General features: G+C 42.9%; 1 protein-coding gene across 1 annotated transcript in view; it reads left to right on the plus strand.

Annotated features, from left to right (window-relative positions):
- The window catches only part of LOC140714331 (dual oxidase 1-like), a 130,866-nt gene that overhangs the window by 95,344 nt on the left and 15,737 nt on the right, over window positions 1-19,785 (plus strand). Inside the window, exons 25-29 of the mRNA XM_073025494.1 lie at window positions 1,214-1,444; window positions 4,110-4,209; window positions 8,697-8,746; window positions 10,157-10,284; window positions 14,394-14,547. Coding sequence (XP_072881595.1) covers window positions 1,214-1,444; window positions 4,110-4,209; window positions 8,697-8,746; window positions 10,157-10,284; window positions 14,394-14,547 — 663 coding nt within the window. The remainder of the gene's footprint in view (window positions 1-1,213; window positions 1,445-4,109; window positions 4,210-8,696; window positions 8,747-10,156; window positions 10,285-14,393; window positions 14,548-19,785) is intronic.

A 19,785-nucleotide genomic window follows, 5' to 3' on the forward strand; every position in this document is an offset into this window, starting at 1 on the left:
ACTCCATCTGCCATCGTTCAGCCCACTCTTCTAACTGGCCTGTTAGGCAGTGTTTGTTACACTCTTTTAACTGTTCTAACTCTGCGAGTTTTGAAAACCTACTTCATTATCCACAACACCTCCTACCTTAGTATCATCTGCATACTTACTAATCCAATTTACCACCCCATCATCCAGATCATTAATGTGTATGACAAACAAATTATATTAAATTAGTGCAAAGAAAGGGTAAATACTGAGACAGTGTTCATGGGTTCATTGTTCATCAGATTTGTTCTATTCACTATTCAGCTCTCCTCTTACAATTTTAATTTTTTTATTGCTATGTATTGCACTGCATTTGTGCCACAAACAAATTCATGGCATATATCTGATGATGAACCTCATTCTGATTTTATTAGATCTTTGCCCTCTCATAAATTCACAGTCATATAGCATGGAAACAGGCCCTTTGGTCTAACTTTTTCATAGCAACTGTGTTGATCAGCAAGTTGCCCACATTTGGCCCTTAACACTCTCACAATCCTATATCCTCTAGTTCTTGAGTCCCCAGTTGTAGGAAAAAGATTAAGTGCTGTCACTCTTTCTATGTTCCTCAAGATTCTATACACCTCTATGGTTTTATTTTATTTGGCAATTCTCCACAATAACAGGCCCTTCCGGCCCAAGAGCCTGTGTTGCCCAATTACACCTGTGTGACTGATTAATTTCCTGTAGGTCCTTGGAATGTGGGAGGAAATCAGAGCACCCAGAAGAAACCCATGTGGTCACGGGGAGAACATACAAACTCCTCACAGACAGCGGCGGAATTGAACCTAAGTCATTGGCTAACTACAGTGCTACGTTGACGTCCCATAACACACATCAGGTCAGGATTAAACCTGGGACTCTTGAGCTGTGAGACAGAAATTCTACCCATTGTGCTATTGTGCCACCTCTTAGTCTCCCACTCTCCAAGGAAAAATGTTCCAGTTTGTCCAACCTCTCCTTATAACATAAGTCCAGGCAAATCCATCGTAAATCTTCTCCACACTCTGAATCAGAATCAGGTTTATTGTCACTCACATTCACTGTTTCTGACAGCAGTACTTCGATCACATCTTTCCAAAATGGAAACAGAATACTCCACAAAGTCCACACACTCACTGTTACCCACAAAAATGCATTTCTATTCCTTTACAGATTTAATGTTTGATTTTTACCTTCTGTGCAGACTATGCCATTGAGGCAGAGATAACTGGGATTCCACAAACCACGTACGTTGGCATCATTGTGTCCCGTGGATCTGCAGCCAGTGTCTCTTTCATGTACGCTTACATCCTCCTTACAATGTGTCGCAACCTCATCACTTTCCTGAGGGAAACTTTTCTCAACCGATACATCCCCTTCGATGCGGCTGTGGATTTTCATCGCTGGATCGCAATGACAGCTGTTGTACTCTCCAGTGAGTTCATTTCCACTGTAGTAGCAACTTGTTAGGATGGTCTTCTGCTGCCACAAGCACGAAATATTATGGGCACAAGAGATTCTGCAGGTGCCGGAAATCTTGAACAACATACACAAAAAGCTGGAGCAACTGATCAGCATCTATGGAAGGGAATAAACAGTTGATGTTTCATCTGAGACCCATGATCAGGACTGGAAAGGAAGGGGAACAGACAGACATACTTTACTGATCCCGAGGGAAATTGAGTTTTGTTGCAGTCACACCAAGAATAGTGTAGAAATATAGCAATATAAAACCGTAACTAATTAAATAATAATAATTAAATTATGCCAAGTGGAAATTAGTCCAGGACCAGCCTATTGGCTCAGGGTGTCTGACACTCTGAGGGAGGAGTTGTAAAGTTTGATGGCCACAGGCAGGAATGACTTCCTATGACGCTCAGTGTTACATCTCAGTGGAATGAGTCTCTGGCTGAATGTACTCCCGTGCCTAACCAGTACATTATGGAGTGGATGGGAGACATTGTCCAAGATGGCATGCAACTTGGAAGGAAGCTAGAATAAGGTGGGAGGTGTGGAGGGGAAGGAGTACAAGCTGATAGGTGATAGATGAGACCAGGTGAGGGGAAAAAGGGGAATGGTTACCGAAAGTTAGAAAAATTAATTGTTCATACCATTCGGTTGGAGACTATCCAGAGGTAATAGGAGGTGATGCTTCTACAGCTTATTTTTGACCTCATCGTGGCCATAGACAGACGTTAGTGTGGGAACAGGAAGTTGAATTGAAATGGGCTGCCACAAGGAAATGCTGCCTTCTACACCAGGCAGAGTGAAGGTGCTCAGTGAAATGATTCCCAATCCCAGTCAGGTTTCACTGATGTAGGGAGGCTGCACCAGGATGAATTTCATGACAGAACCCAGTATATCTATAGTACGCAGAGCCTGAGTGGATCCCTAGTGAACGAGAATTTAGTTTTGTAAGCTATCCTTGGATGTCAACATTAATTTATTGAAGTCACCCCAGGATATGTAGTCTTGACTATTATGAGTATCTGCATTAGACAAGGCTTGTGTCCCTTGACTGTAAAAGACTAAGGAATAATATCCAAAAAAGCAGGAGGAACTCAGTGGGTCAGGCAACATCTGTGGAGGGAAATGGACAGTCACGATTTTGGATCAAGACTTCATCAAGACTGGAAAGAAAGAGAGGAGATGAGATGGAGAGAAGGGCTGGAGCAAGAACTGGCAGGTGATAGGTAGATACAGGTGAGGGATGATAGGTAGGTGAGAGGGGAGAATGTCTGTATGAAAGAAGGTGGAAGTGACAAAGGGCTGCAGAAGGTGGAATCTGAAAGGAAAGGACAGTAGACCGTGCAATAAAGGGAAGGGGTTGGGGAGTGGAAATGATGGGAGGAGTTTGTGGGTAATGGCAGATGGAAAAGACAGGGGAGGAGAAAAGTTAGGATGATAGAAGCAGGTGGATAAGGGGAAAGGAAAGGTCAGAGGGGAATGTTTACCTAAGTTTAAAGAAATCGATGTTTATGTCATCAGGCTAGATACCAATGAGGAATATAAGGTGCTGCTCCTCTAATTTAGATTGTTCTTTAATCTGCAGTGGAGGAGGGTGTGCGTAGACATGTTAGTGTGGGAATGGGAAGTGGAGTTGAAATGGCTATCCTCTAGTAGATCCCAACTGATGTGGAGGTCTGAGCGAAGATTTCTCTCATTTTTCCAAGAAGTAATGAGGATTAAGTTTTCTTTAGAGCAAAAGTGTAGCTGTTAAGGGGAGATTTCACTGAGGTATACAAAATAATGAGAGGGTTAAACAGAATAAGCAAAATAGAATGTTCAGTATCTCTTGTCAAGGTTGTCAATACCTCGTGCACATATATTTACATGATTTGGTCAAAGGGTTAAAGAGAGGGCTTGAGAAGGAGTAATTTTACTCAACACCTGGTAGGGGGGTCTGGAACTCACTGTCAGCAACGATGGTGGAAACGCTGCTACATTTGAATGAACTTTTCAAGAGCAAAAATCTACAGGTCAACGGAGCAGGAGCTTGGAAGTGGGATCGCCCTCGTGTTATTTGTGGCTGGCGTGGATTTGATCAGTTTAATGACCTTGTGTACTTTAGGTCTCTCTTTTTCAAGGATTCTATATAAGAAATGATTAAATGAATCTGTTTATTATGGCTAAAGCATGTGAAAACTACTTTCTCTTAGATAATACGGAATAGGTTAATGGGACACTGGAAATTTAATTTGTTTTAAAGTCCTGGTGACTGGGAGTTACATTTTTTTTAAATTTATTGAGATATAGTGTAGAATAAGCCCTTCCAGCCCCGCTAGCAATCAGTCTCCCAACTTAATCTGAGCCTAATCATGGGACATAGTACAATGACCAATTAACCTACCAACTACTATGACATTGGAGCACCCGGAGGAAACCCACACGGTCATGGGGAGAACGTACAGATTCCTTACAGACAGCAGCAGGAATTGAACCTGCGTCACCTGAACTGTAAAGCATTGTGCTAACCACTACGGCACCATTCCGCTCCCTATACAATATTCTTATTTAGTGTAAAACTGGGGCTCTGTTATTTATCTTAAAATGAGTGTATAGCAAGAATAATAATAAATGATTGATATCTTTATTTCCAGTCTTTCACAGTGCTGGGCACGGTGTGAATGTCTATGCCTTCTGCATCAGTCCTCTCAGTGGTCTTGCCTGCCTCTTTCCCAGCGTGTTTGTCGATGATGGGTAAGTGGTGGACCATGTGTCAGTCAGTGGGATGTGTGGCACTCACCCAATTTTGTCCCTCACCCAACAGTGTGCCAATCCCTTCGCACCCCCAACAGTGTGCCAATCTGTACCACCCCCTCCAACAGTGTTCCAATCCCCCACCACCCCTCCAACAGTGTGGCATCCTCTGAAGTCACTCCCTCTAACAGTGGCTCATTGAGTGTGTTTTGGGACTCCTTTGTGTTCTTGGGCTCCTCCTCTTTGATGGCATGTACCAATGGTGAGGGCCTTTGATAAAGGATTCTACCTTCTTGCGTTAACACCTGTCAAAGGTGTCCTCGATGGTGGACAGGCTTGTGCCTGTGATGTAGTTGGATAGTCGGGGACACTCAGGAACAGCACATATTTCAGTATGAGGACAAAGTGGGCCAAAGCTGCTGTTATAGAAGGGTGAAATGCTAATGATCATTGGAATTCTGGCGGCACAGAGCTCCTTCCTACTGGGCACTGATAACACAACCCACCCGACACTGCTCCGCAAGTCAGGGCCTTTTTCACTTAAGCCTCTGTAATTAACACTGGAAATAATCCGATTTAATTTTTCAATGACTGAAAGGTTCTCCCTCTGCAAGAATTGCAACTTACAATTCTGTCTGTCACTGCTAAAGACCTTTTCTCACTGCATCAAGGCAAGCTGGGCTGCAGTTCAAATCAGTATCTTCGCTGAATGATCTCTGATGACAGCAGGCAAAGTAAGTGCTGAGAATAGTGTGCTCACTTGTACTGAGTGATATCATGTGAGTCTGGACTCAGACTGTAGTGAACAGCTCTACCAAAGTCCTCCCTATCTACCCTGGTCTCCAGGACTCTGGTAGCTTCACCACCCCACAGTTCATCTCCTCCTGCAGTTTACTTTGTCTCTTCCCAGTTATCATTTGAGGAGCTTTGATGGCTCTGGGCCTGTACTCACTGAAATTCAGAAGAATGAGGGGGGATCTCAATGAAACCTATCGAGTGTTGAAAGACCTCGATGGAGTGGATGTGGGGAGGGTGTTTCCTGTGGTGCGGGAATTTAAAACCAGAGAACACAGCCTCAGAAGAGAGGGACATCCATTTAGAATGGAGATGTTGATGATTTCTCTAGCCAGTGTGGTGAATCTGTGGAATTTGTTGCCACAGATGGCTGTAGAAGACCAGTTTCATATTTATGGCAGAGGTTGATAGATTCTTGATTATTCGGGGCATGAAAAAGTATGGGGAGAAAGCAGGAGATTGGGACTGAGAGGGAAAATGGATCAGCCATGACGAAATGTCGGAGCAGACAATGAGCCAAATGGCTGAATTCTGCTCCTATATTTTATGGTATTAATTTTCTTTGCTCAAGTGGGAGCAGACCCAATCCCTCCAGCTTCTCCTCGTAACTGAGACATTCCATCCCAGGCAACAACCTGGTGAATCTCTTTTTTGTTAGTCAAAGGAGACAGATACGTGCTGCAGAATGGGAACCTCTCACTTAATCACAGTACACAGTAAGATCAAGGATAAAGAAAGCAGCTTAACCTAGAATGAGATGGAATTGTGTGCAGGAGTTGTACTCACCCCTTAAATAATGAGGGAGTCTGAAGCATTTTAGATTTATTATCAGCCAAGTAATATTAATTGCCAGCAGAAATTAGAACTATCTGACCAGTGTTTGGAAACACAGTCCATCATTATGCATTTGTGTATACAAGAAAAATGCTTTTGAAGAACTTTTTCTGCAGAAGTCAGTTTGCAACGTTAAAAGAAGTAGGCTAATTTATTAATACGATTACAAATTTAAGTGTGGAACCAAGAATAAGTAATTAAGTCAAGTTTGTTGTCAAGAGCACAAGTGTGGTGAGGTACAATACAGTGATAACTTGCTCATAGCAGTATCACAAGTTCATGGGTACTAACAACACACAGAATATAAATTATATTCTCTATGAAACTATAAAGCTCTATATGAGCTCTATAAAACTCTAGACTACACTTGGAGTATTGTGTTCAGTTCTGATCACTGTTATAATGTGAACAATGTCACTGAAGAGACACTGAAGCTAGTGGACTTAGAAGTGTTTTATTCAGCAAAAATGAGCAGCAGGCATCCTTTTGATAGATTCTTGGAGGAAAAGGCCTCCTGACCCATTATTATATGATATTTTTATATGTTAAAGATCAAAGGAAACAAGAAGAAAATGTTATAGTTGCAATGTATCTACAGTGCTTCCTTTGAATTATATATAGTTTTCACACATCTCTTCCTTCACACCCACACTCCAGATACCCAAAATGAATGTTAATCAGCATTGCCTGGTTTGCAATCAACTCCAGTCTACAGGTTCAGGAAAACTATTGTTCAGGGCTGCATTTTAAATTCAATTATCAATCCATATTCATGTCTGAAGATTGGTTGCTGGTGAAGTTAATATTTACTCTAACTCCAGAATATGCCCTAACAGTCACCTCATTATAGGAAATATATGGAAGTTTTAGAGAGGGTGTAGAGGAGATTTACCAGGATGCTGCCTGGATTGGAGATTATATTTTATGAGAAAATGTTGAGAAAGCTGGGGCTTTTCTCTTTGGAACGAAGAAGATTGAGAGGACGCTTAATAGAGGTGTATAAAACTTAGACCAAGTGGACCTTATCCCCTGGGTGGAATACAAGAGGGCATACTTTTAAGATAATTGGAGGAAAGTATAGGGAATGTCAGATGTAGGGTTTTTTTTTTACACAGAGAATGCTAAGTGTGTGGAACATGCTCCCAGGGATAGTGGTATAGGCAAATACATTAGGGCCGTTTAAGAGGCTAGATAAGCACATGGATGAAAGAAAAACGGAGGGTTATTTAAGGCAGAGGTTGATAGATTCTGCCAGCTGGTGGCATAGTAGCATCAGCGCCGGACTTCAGATCAAAGGCTCCCAAGTTCGAATCCAGCCGGCTCCCTTGCACGCTTTCCATCCGGGCTGGGTTGAGCGTCGAGCTAGCACTCAACCTCATAAAAACAAGGAAGCCTGCAAAAAAAACGCCATCACAACGGCATCCCGAAGACTCCACTCGGAGTTAAGGGCTTTCTTCTTCCTTCTTCTTGATAGGTTCTTGATTAGTCAGGGCGTGAAGAGATACAGGGAGAAGGCAGGAAAAAGGAGCTGAAAGGGAAAGGGATCAGCCACAATGAACTGGCAGAGCAGACTCAATGGCCAATTGGCCTAATTCTGCTCCTATATTTTATGGCCTTATTATGGGCTACACAGGAGGGAAGATTTGGATTGATTTTAGAGTAGGTTAAAAAGGTTGGAACAACATTGTGGGCTGACAAGCCTGTACTGTGCTGAATTCTATGTTCTATGATAACACGGAGTGTTGAATCACAATCTACCTCATGGTGGTGGAAAGGCCACAGAAAGTGGGCTCTTCGGCCCATCTTGACCGTGTGGACCAAATTGTTTTCTATTTTTGTATCCACCCAAATGTCTTCTGAATATTGTAATTTTATGCATCTCGTCGTGGTTTGATGCCTGGTACCTTCTAATATGGATGCAATGTTTATTAACATGTTGTCTTCGGCACTCTGATTGATTCTGTTATGGTTACCATTCTATAGATTTGATAAGTATGCCCACAAGAAAATAAATCTCAGGGTTGATAATAAAATTTACTTTGAACTTTAACCATATAACAATTACAGCACGGAAACAGGCCATCTCAGCCCTTCTAGTCCATGCCGAACGCTTACTCTCACCTAGTCCCACCTACCTGCACTCAGCCCATGACACTCCATTCCTTTCCTGTCCATATACCTATCCAATTTTTTTTTAAATGACAAAATCGAACCTGCCTCTACCACTTCTACCGGAAGCTCGTTCCACACAGCTACCACTCTCTGAGTAAAGAAGTTCCCCCTCATGTTACCCCTAAACTTTTGCCCCCTAACTGTCAACTCATGTCTTCTTGTTTGAATCTCCCCTACTCTCAATGGAAAAAGCCTATCCATGTCAAATCTATCTATACCCCTCATAATTTTAAATACCTCTATCAAGCCCGCCCCCCCAACCTTCTACGCTCCAAAAAATAAAGACCTAACTTGTTCAACCTTTCTCTGTAACTTAAGTGCTGAAACCCAGGTAACATTCCAGTAAATCTCCTCTGTACTCTCTCTATTTTGTTGACATCTTTCCTATAATTCGGTGACCAGAACTGTACACAATACTCCAAATCTGGCCTTACCAATGCCTTGTATAATTTTAACATTACTTCCCAACTCCTATGCTCAATGTTCTGATTTATAAAGGCCAGCATAGTAAAAGCTTTCTTCACCACCCTATCCACATGAGATTCCACCTTCAGGGAACTATGCACCATTATTCCTAGATTACTCTGTTCTAATGCATTCCTCAATGCCCTACCATTTACCATGTACTTTAATTTTAATCGTATCTTTATTAATTTTAATCGTACCTTTATTCTTTTCTTTCATAGATCAGAGCTTCCTCAGAAATATTACTGGTGGTTCTTTGAGACCATTCCAGGTAACTGTTAGTATTATTTATATTGCGTGAATGACATTTAACTCACCAGAACCATCCTTAATTAGTGACCTTGCAAGAACTAAAATGAGGGTGACTTTGAGCGATGTGAATTATACCATTAAATCTCAGCTCATAATCACTCCCTAATTCTTGAATCATCATAGGTTTTGAACTAACCTTCTCATTTAGTGCATCAAGGTAGTACAAGGGAAAAGACATAGAGCCATAGAAAAATACAGCTCAGAAGCAGGCTCTTCGGCCCATCTAGGCCATGCCAAACCATTCAAACTGTCTACTCCCATTGACCTGCACTGGGACTGTAGCCCTCCATACTCCTTCCATCCCTGTACCTATCCAAACTTCTGTTAAGCATTGAAATTGAGCTTGCATGCACAATTTGTACTGACAGCTCACTCTACACTCTCATGACCCTCTGAGTGAAGAAGTTTCTCCTCATGTTCCCCTTAAACTTTTCACCTTTCACCCTTAACCCATGACCTCTGGTTGTAGTCCCACCCAACCTCAGTGGAAAAAGCCTGGTTGCATTTACCCTATCTATGCCCTTCATAATTTTACATACCTCTATCAAAACTCCTCGAAATCTTCTACGTTCCAAGGAATAATGTCCTAACATATTCAATCTTTCCTTATAACTCAAGTCTTTCAGACCCAGGAATATCCTTATAAATTTTCTCTGTACTCTTTCAACCTTATTTACATCTTGTCTGTGGGTCAGGGACCAAAACTGCACACAATACTCCAAACTAGAGAACATCTGCAGATGCTAGAACTCCAAGCAACACACAAAAAATTCCTCCAGCATTTTGTGTGTGTTGCTCACAATACTCCAAATTAGGCCCCACCAATGTCCTATACAACTTTAACATAAAATCCCATCTCCTGTACTCAATACTTTTATTTGTGAAGGCCAATGTGCCAAAACCTTTCTTTATAACCCCATCTCCCTGTGACGACAGAATGCAGAATATTCTGTTACCAGTTACAGAGAAAGTGCATTACAGGCAGACAATAAGGTGTCAGCCCATGACATGGTAGATTGTGAGGTCAAGAGTCAAAGGAGTGTATTGTAATTTAAATGCCTAACATTTCAACCAAATGATTGGGCTGCAGAATCTTGGAAACTGAATTTAATACTGGGGAGAGGAGGGGAAGGGAAGACAGGAGTTAATATCCCACTGTGTAAGTTTGGAAGTTTTTTCCATGAGTATTGGCTAATCAGCATTAGTTAATATTTTGGAGCTGGAGGAAACTCAGTTAAGTCAAAGTCAAGTCTGACTGTATATCCCATCTCTGCCTCCATAATTTTATAAATGTTTTATAAAACACAATTTATTGGCTCTGGGTTTTACAAGACAGATTCCTGATCCCAATCCTTCTGTTTAACTCTAGGAATGACTGGTGTTCTGCTCCTTGTTGTCCTGGCCATTATTTATGTCTTTGCCTCCCGCCAATTTCGTCGTATGAGCTTTCGGGCGTTCTGGGTGACTCACCACCTCTACGTGGTCCTGTACATTCTGGTAATTACAGTCATTACGGTCGTTTCTGAGTGTGACATTGCCTTTCTGCTTCCCCATTTTAAGCAAAGCTCAACCTCTCGGCATTCACCTACATAGAGTAAGAGTCTAAAGATTTTTAAAGAGAGGTTAGCTTTAATTGCCACATGTACATCAAAACATATAGTGAAATCTGTCATTTGCTGCACAGTCTGAGGATATGCTGCGGTCAACCTGCAAGCATTGCCATACATCCGGTGCCAAGAACCTACTAATCCTAACCTTTATGTCTTTGGAATGTGGGAGCAAACCAGAGCACCCAGAGGAAACCCATGCAGTCATGGAGAGAACATACGAATTCCTTACAGACAGCGGTGGGAATTGAACTCCAAACTCTCTTCCCGCAGACGTAGCCCGGACTGCTTCATGTTTCCAGCGGATTCTGTTTGTATTATAGCTCATGGTTCAATGCTGTCTGTGTGGAATTTGCATGTTCTACCAGTGACCACATGGGTTTTCTCATGTGTTATGGCCATTTAGCCCATCGATTCTGCTCCACCATTCAATCATGGCTGATTTATTTTCTCTCTCTACCCCATTCTCCTGCTTTCACACCATAACCTTTGACGTCCTTACCAATACCCTTTTTAGAGCAACTTGTGGTTGAACCAACTAGAAAAAGGCAATTTCCGAACTCACTACTGTGTATTGAACCAAAGCTGATTAGGGTGCTTAAGGTAATGGAGCCCTTAGGAGGCAGTAATCATGTGATAGAATTCACCCTGCATTTTGAGAGAGAGAAACTAAAATTTATTATTCCTCTCCACCCTATTCTTCTGGCTTCTCTTTGTAACCTTCTGGACTCCTCCCACATCCCAAAGATGTGCAGGTTGGTAGGTAAATTAGTGTGTAGTTGAGTGGTAGAACCCAGGGGAAGAATTGATGGGAAAGTGGGGCTAATAAAATAAAAAGGGACTAGTGTAAATAGATGCTTGATAGTCAGCAGGAACCTTGTGGGCCAAATGGGCTGTTTCTAAGTTGCATGACTTTATGATTTTAATTTAACATTTTATGACTTCATGTTGGATCACTGATGAATCTTTACATTTAGATAAACAAAGATGGCAGAACCAATAAAAGATTGTCAACTCAGATTGCACTTGGACACCAATCCTGGATGTCATGATTATCAATGGGTCTAATTCTAGGAATGTCCAACCCAATCACCCCATGCGAGTGCCTACATAACTAAAACTATTGCAGTTTCGTGCACAAAATGATAAGCATAGGTCAAGTGGAGAGCCAGAGACTTTTTCCCAGGGCAGAAATGGCTAATACAAGGGGGCATAATTTTCAGGTGACTGGAGGAAAGTATTGGGGAAATAACAGTGGCCTTTACACAGAGAGTGGTCAGTGTGTGGAACACCCTGCCAGAGGTGTTAGTAGAGGCAGATACATTAGGGGCATTTAGCAAACTCTAAGATGGGAACATAGATGATTAAAAAATAGAGGGCCATGTAGGAGGGAAGGGCTAGATTGATGTTGGAACAGGTTAAAATGTCACCTCAACATAGTGGACCAAAGGACCTGCACTGTGCGAGAGAATTCTGTCTTATTCTGAGTGGTAGGACATGTTGAAAGAGTAAAAAACATGAGACTTGTAATTAAATAAAAGCATATAAAAGGAAGGAGATCATAGTTGTAAAAAACTGATTTAGCCACAAATGGTTTATAGCTCCTAGTTCTACTTAGCACACTGTTGGGAGGTTGTGAACATCCAAAAGAGGGTGTAATAAATTTTCCAGAGATGGACAATTTCAATCATGAAATTAACCTGGAAAAGTTTCCTTCAGAGCAAAGAAGATTGAAAAGAAATTTGATTGAGCTGCATACGATCAATATTGGGTTAGGTACAGGGAAGATACTCTGATAGTTGAACAGGATTCAGAATTTGAGCAAATTGTATTGTAATTGGTTTATTATTGCCACACAAACAGAGAAACAGTGAAAAGCAACACACACAAAATGCTGGTGGAACGCAGCAGGCCAGGCAGCATCTATAGGAAGAAGTACAGTCGACGTTTCGGGCCGAGACCCTTCGTCAGGACTAACTGAAAGAGATAGTAAGAGATTTGAAAGTGGGGGGAGGAGGGGGAAATCCAAAATGCTAGGAGAAGACAGGAGGGGGTGGGGTGAAGCTAAGAGCTGGAAAGTTGATTGGCAAAAGGGATACAAGGCTAGAGAAGGGAAAGGATCATGGGACGGGAGGCCTCAGGAGAAAGAAAGGGGGAGGGGAGCACCAGAGGAAGATGGAGAGCAGGCAAGGAGTGATTGTGAGAGGAACAGAGAGAGTAAAAAAGAGAAAAAATAATAAATAAATAAATAAATAGATAGATAGATAGATAGATAGATAAGGGATGGGGTAAGAAGGGGAGGAGGGGCATTAACAGAAGTTAGAGAAGTCAATGTTCATGCCATCAAGTTGGAGGCTACCCAGACGGAATATAAAGTGTTGTTCCTTCAACCTAAGTGTGGCTTCACCTTGACAGTAGAGGAGGCCATGGATAGACATATCAGAATGGGAATGGGACATGGAATTAAAATGTGTGGCCACTGGGAGATCTTGCTTTCTCTGGCGGACAGAGCGTAGGTGTTCAGCGAAACTGTTTCCCAGTCTGCGTCGGGTCTCACCAATATATAGAAGGCCGCACTGGGAGCACCGGACACAGTATATCACACCAGCTGACTCACAGGTGAAGTGTCGCCTCACCTGGAAGGACTGTCTGGGGCCCTGAATGGTGGTGAGGGAGGAAGTGTAAGGGCAGGTGTAGCACTTGTTCCGCTTACAAGGATAAGTGCCGGAAGGGAGATCAGTGGGAAGGGATGGGGGGGATGAATGGACAAGGGAGTCGCATAGGGAGCGATCCCTGCGGAAAGCAGAAAGAAACGGAGGAGGGGAAGATGTGCTTGGTAGTGGGATCCCGTTGGAGGTGGTGGAAGTTACGGAGAATTATATGTTGGACCCGGAGGCTGGTGGGGTGGTAGGTGAGGACAAGGGGAACCTTATTCCTAATGGGGTGGCGGGAGGATGGGGTGAGAGAAAATGTGCGTGAAACGGGAGAGATGTCAGTGAAAAGCTTGTCTTACATACCGTTCTTAAAAACCTGAAAGGTTTGAGGAGGATGTGAGGAGAAATATATTGATCCCTCAAGGAGTAGTTTTTTTTTTAGAGATGCAGCACAGTAATGGGCCCTTTGGGGAAAAATGAACCCAATTGCATCTATGTGACCTACTAACCCACAAATCTTTGGAATATGGGAGGAAACCAGAGCACCTGGAGGAAACCCACATGGTCATGGGGAGAACGTATGAATTTCTTACAGTTCTATTGAGCGTAGCAAGATTATTTCTGCACAGAATGCAGTCGGTGCAGTATAGTTAATCAGTATGAATGACAGACAACAAATAAACTGCCGGAGGAACTCGGTGGGCTGAGCAGCATCTGTGTGGGGTTGCGAGGGGTGGGAGAAGGAGTGAACTGCATCCACTTAAGGCAGCTGTGGCAGTCAACTCCATCTGCTTAAAGGTAGAGTAAAATGGGCAGCAAATAGTTTTTATTCCATAAGACCATAAGGCAAAAGAGCAGGGCATTCAGCCCATTGAATCTGCTCCACCATTCCATCATGGCTGATTTATTATCTTGCACAACCCCATTCTCTGGCCTTCTTCCCATAACCATTGACACCCTTACTAATCAACCACCTATCAGTCTCCTCTTTACAGTTACTTGACCTTCACAGCTATTTGTGGCAGTGAATTCGACAGATTCGTTACCCTCTGGATTAAGAAATTCCTCATTAACTCTGTTCTAAAGGGGACAGCTTCCTATTCTGAGGCTATGCCCTCTGGTCTTAGTCTTCCTTACTACAGGAAACATCCTCTACACGTCCACTCTTTCTAAGCCTTACAATATTCGATAGGTTTCCCCAAAGTAACCTTTATTCCCTTAAGGAAAGGAATTTGACTCTCTTTCACTTGCAGGTGTATTTCTAGTATCAGGTATCTCAAATATCATGGTCAATTCTCTTCTCCACTTCCCCACCCCCCACGCTGATCACATCTCCCAACAACAGATTCTCATCCACGGGAGTTCGAACCTGATCCAGCAACAGAGCTTCTATCTGTACTTCATCGCACCGGGTCTCATCTACCTGGGAGACAAGCTCATCAGCCTCAGCCGAAAGAAGAAGGATGTGACGGTGGTGAAGGCTGAACTCCTGCCCTCAGGTACTTGTCCACTGACCGCAGAGAATTTACTCCTGCATTTTCCTGCTTTTGGGAACCTTTGGTCGTAAGGCAAATGCAACGTTAACATTCATTTTGCGTGGACTAGAATATAAAAGCAATAACGTACTGCAGGGGATTTACAAGGCACTGGTCAGACCGCATTTGGAGTATTGTGAGCGGTTTTGGGCTCCTTTTCTACGAAGGGATGTGTTAGCATTGAAGGAAGTCCAGAGTACATTTACAAGGATAATCCCAGGAAAAAAAGGGTTAACTTATGAGCAGAGATTGATGGCTCTAGGAGTTACTTGCTGGAGTTCAGAAGTGGGGGGGGGGTGCGAATATCATTGAAATCTAACAAATATTAAAAGGCCTAGCTGTGGCAAGGGTGTTTCCTATAGTGGGGAGTCTTTGGTTAGTAAGGATATCAAAGGTTATGGGGAGAAGGCAGGAAAATGGGGTTGAGAGGGATAATAAATCAGTGAGCAGACTCAATGGGCCAAATTTTGCTCTTATGTCTTATGGTTTATCAGGGTTAAGTGGCAAGGATAGTAATTGATTTATTATTGTTACAGTGAAATGCTTGTAATTTGCATAATTATACATATCAAAAGGAACTAAAATACAGAAAGTTCAAGGTACAGTCATTATCAGACTATTAACACAGTTTACATAAAGGGCAGTACAGGGAAACAGATAGAAGATATGGGGCTGAGAGATCAGGAGTTCATCTTTACTCTTTAATTATAGATAAAGTCATAAAATACAGATTTATATTTCTTCAAATAGAGTGATAGAGAAGTACAGCACAGAAACAGGCCCTTTTGGCCCACCTAGTCTGTGTGGAAACCATTTAAACTGCCTCCTCCCAATGACCTGCACCAAAACCATAGCCCTCCATACCCCCACCATCCATGTACCTATTCAAACTTCTCTTAAGTGTTGAAATCGAGCTTGCACGCACCACTTGTGCTGGCAGTTCATTCCACACTCTCACGACCCTCATGTTCCTCTTAAACTTCACACCTTTTACTCTTAACCCATGACCAGTGGTTATACTTCCAACCAATCTCAGTGGAAAAAGCCCGCTTGCATTTACCCTATCTATATCCCTCATAATTTTGTATACCTCTGTCAAATCTCCTCTCAATCTTCTACATTCTAAAGAATACAGTCCTAATCTACTCAATCTTTCCTTATAACTCAAGTCTTCCAGACTCAGCAATATTGTTGTAAATATTCCCCGTACTCTTAACAATTTTATTTACATCTTTCCTGTAAGTAGGTGACCAAAACTACACACAATACTCCAAATTAGGCCTTACCAACATCTTATACAACTTCAACATAACATTCATCTTCAGTACTCAGTACACTGATTTATGAAGGCAAATGTACCAAAAGCTTTCTTTAGGACCCCATCTACCTGTGACACCACTTTCAATGAATAATGTTCTTGTATTCCTAGATCCCTTTGTTCTACCACACTCCTCAGTGCCCTACTGTTTATTGTCTAAGACCTACACAAGTTGGTCCTACCAAAGTGCAAAACTTCATTCTTGTCCACATTAAATTTCATCTGCCATTTTCCCAGCTGATGCAGATCCTGTAGACTCTGTGTCCATCTCCTGAGAAAATAGAGATGCAAAGAATTCATTTAAGATCTCCCCCATCTGTTTTGGTTCCACACATGGACTAGCATCCTGGTCTTCCAGAGGACCAATTTTGTCCTTTTGCTCTTAACATATCTGTAGAATCCCTTAGGATTCTCATTCACCTTGTCCTCCAGAACAACTTCATGCCTTCTTTTAGCTTTCCTGATTTCTTTCTTAAGTATTCTCTTACATTTCTTGTTCTCCAAATGCACCTCATTTTTCCTGCTTGCCTATACCTGCTATGTACCTCCTTTTCTTCTCTTAACCAAGACCTCAGTATCTCTTAAAAACTAAGGTTCCCTACATTTGTTAACTTTACCTTTTATTCTGACAGGTACATACAAGCTTTGTGCTCTCGAAATTTTGCTTTTGAAAGTCTCCCACTTTCCAAGAGCACCTTTGCCAGAAAACAGCCTGTCCCAATCCACACTTGCCAGATAATTTTTAATACCATCAAAATTGGCCTTTCTCCAATTTAGAATTTCAAACTGCAGACTAGACCTATCTATTTGCAAATTTAATCTGAAACTAATGGCATTGTGGTCACTGCATGCAAACTGTTCCCCTTCGATCATCTGCCGTTTCTTTCCCTAATAGCAGATCCAGTATCACACGTACTCTCATTTGGACTTCTACGTACTGATGAAGGAAACTTTCCTGAACAAATTTGACAAACTCTATCCCATCTAGTCCTTTTCCAGTATGGGATTCCCAGTCAATATGTGGAAAGCTGAAATCATCTACTATAACAACCTTGTGTTTCTTGCAACAGTCTGTGATCTCTTTACAAACTTGTTCCTCAAAATCCCCAGGACTGTTAGGTGGTGTGTAATATAGCCCCATTAACATGGTCATACATTTCTTATTTCTCAGCTCCACCCATAACACCTCTCCCGTCTGTCCTGATGGAGCACTTCTGTATCATTTTCCATGACTAGTCATGTCAACCTTCGGCCTTTAATCCCTCCCGCTCAGTCATGTCTAACCTCGGAATACTGAGCTGCCAGTCCTGTCCCTCCTGCAGCCAAGTCTCACTAATGGCCTCACCATTGTAATTCCATGTGTGGATCCATGGCTTGAGCTCATCTGCCTTTCCTACGATACTTCTTGCATTGAAATACATGCAGCTCAGGACACTAGTCACACCATACTCAGCCTTTTGATTCATGACTTTGTCTGAGGTCTTAGCAACATCTGCCTTCACAACCTCTCACTAAATTTTCTGGCATTCTGGTTCCCATCCCTCACTACTCTAGTTTAAACTCCACCGTGCAGCATTATCTTCACCTTCCCGCTAGGACATTAGCCCCCTCCAGTTCAGGTGCAAACCATCACTTCTGCACTCGTCCCACTTTCCCTGGAAGAGAACCTAATAATCCAAACATTTTATGTCGTCCCTCCTGAGATCACAACCCTGGAGGTCTTGCCCTTTTACTTAGCACCTAACTCCCTGAACTTCCTATGCCGAAACTCATCACTCATCCTACACGTATCACTGGTACCTTTATGGACCACAACCTCTGGCTGTTCACCCTCTTGCTTGAGAATGCTGAGAACTTAATTCCAGACTCTGGCACCTGGGAGGTAACATACCATCTGGGAATCTCATTCCAGCCCACAGAATCTCCAGTCTGTTCTGCTAATGAATCCCCTATTGCCATCACTCCTCCCTTTTCTTCTGAGCCAGACTCAATGCTAGTGAATCAACCGCTATGACTTTCCTCTGTTAGGTCACACCCCCCCTCCCCCAACAGTATCCAAAGTGGTATACCTGCTGTTGAGGGGGGTGGCCACAGGGGTACCTGTGTTCTGGTTCCTTAATCCCTTTCCCCTTCCTGACTTTCACCCAGTTTCTAAGTCCTGCACCTTGGGTGTAACTACCCGTCTCTATGTCCTATCTATCACCCCTTCAGCCTCTCAAATGATCTGAAGTTCATCCAGTTCCAGCTCCGACTCCTTAACACAGATAGTTGGAAGCTGCAGCTGGATGCACTTCTCGCAGTCTTAGTCATCAGGGACACTGAAGGTCTCACTGGCTTCCCACATCCCACAAGGGGAGCATTCAACTATCCTGCCTGGCATCTCTACTGTCCTAGCTGAGCAGATATAAAGAAGGGAAAGGAAAAAAAAACTTTACCTAGAGCTTTTCTTATTTTGCTTTCTCTGACTGAAGCCTCTCTTCGCTGAAGCCTCACGATCACCACTCTTACTCTGTCCACTTGGACAACAGCCACTGTGATGATGGCTGCTGTGCTTGCCCTTGCCTTCCTTTAATTTGCTTTTGCTAATGAATCCCAAACACCAAATGGTTGCTGGTCAAAGCCTAGTTAAGCTGCTGTGATCCACCACTCCCTTTTCTACTCAGTTAGTAGACCTGAGCGAAATCCTTTCCTCTCAAATTTCTGATGTCCGATTGGTCACTGGTCAGAGCACAGTCACGCTGCCGTGGTCTGCCATTGCCTTTTTCTACTCCGTCACTGGACCCGAGTGAAATCCCTTCCTCGCAAACTTCGGATGTCCGATTGGTCACTGGTCAGAATGTAGAAACTCTAAGGGTGTGAACTGATTCTGTTCAAAAAAATTTAAAGGCAGGTGGGGGAAAAGCAAGTTGGGCAGTGCTCAAGTTACTCGACTAGCATTCAGGTGCTGTGACTATTTTCTCCAGAAGCACGAGTTCAAATCCCAGTACAGTAGCTGGAGAATTTAAATTTAAGATAAATAGAGTCATGGAAAGGTACAAACCATTCAGCCCATCTAGTCCATGCCGAACCATTTAAATTGCCTACTCCCAAAATCTGGTATAAACCGCTGGTGTTAATGAGGATAACCACAAACCAGCAATTTGATATTGAAAACTCCCCCAGTTCACTGATGTCTTTCAGGGATGGAACTCTGCCATTCTGTCTTTCTCTGGACTGTAGGTGAGGCCTCTTACATGAGTGTAGTCTTCTCATAACCGTCCACTGAAATCACTCTGCAAGCGACTCAGCTTTGGGGGGGCTCCAATCAGGGATGACAAGGTTTGTTGGCTCTGCCAGTCCCACCTATGTCCTGTGAAGGAGGAATAGAGAACAGTCCTCCCTAAACTTGCAGAATGTTTGGGGGTCACGTCAGGACTCTTTACACAAGGCTTGAATATAGTGGGACACAGGAGGTACAAGGGAAGGGTGAGGAAATTTTTCTTCTCCGGAGTAGTTATGTGTCAGAACTTGCTATCTGTAAGGATGGTGGAAAGCAAAAGGGAAGAAGATCAGCTCTTGGGAGAGGATAATTTGTGGGTGTATAGGGAAGGGAGGTGAGGGAAGAGGGAATGGGACTGAGGTGTTTGCTCTTCTCGGAGATGTGCTGACTGGCCTCTTTCCCTGCTGTAACAATCCCATAAGTCCTTGAAATTTCTGTGCCAATCAGAAGTGTTAAGACCAGGTTGTTGATTCTTTATCCAGCTTCATACGTCACCTTGATGTTTCTATTCATTGCTCCACCAGATGCTTCACTGATAACCTTGAGGAAAACCCAGAGGGACAGCACCTTGCCTTCTATGCTTCTATGTCCTTGCTTGGTCAGATCTGTTGTGACCCCTCCTTTC

Source organism: Hemitrygon akajei, chromosome 21 (assembly GCF_048418815.1).
Source record: "Hemitrygon akajei chromosome 21, sHemAka1.3, whole genome shotgun sequence".
Classification (NCBI taxonomy): Eukaryota; Metazoa; Chordata; class Chondrichthyes; order Myliobatiformes; family Dasyatidae; genus Hemitrygon; species Hemitrygon akajei.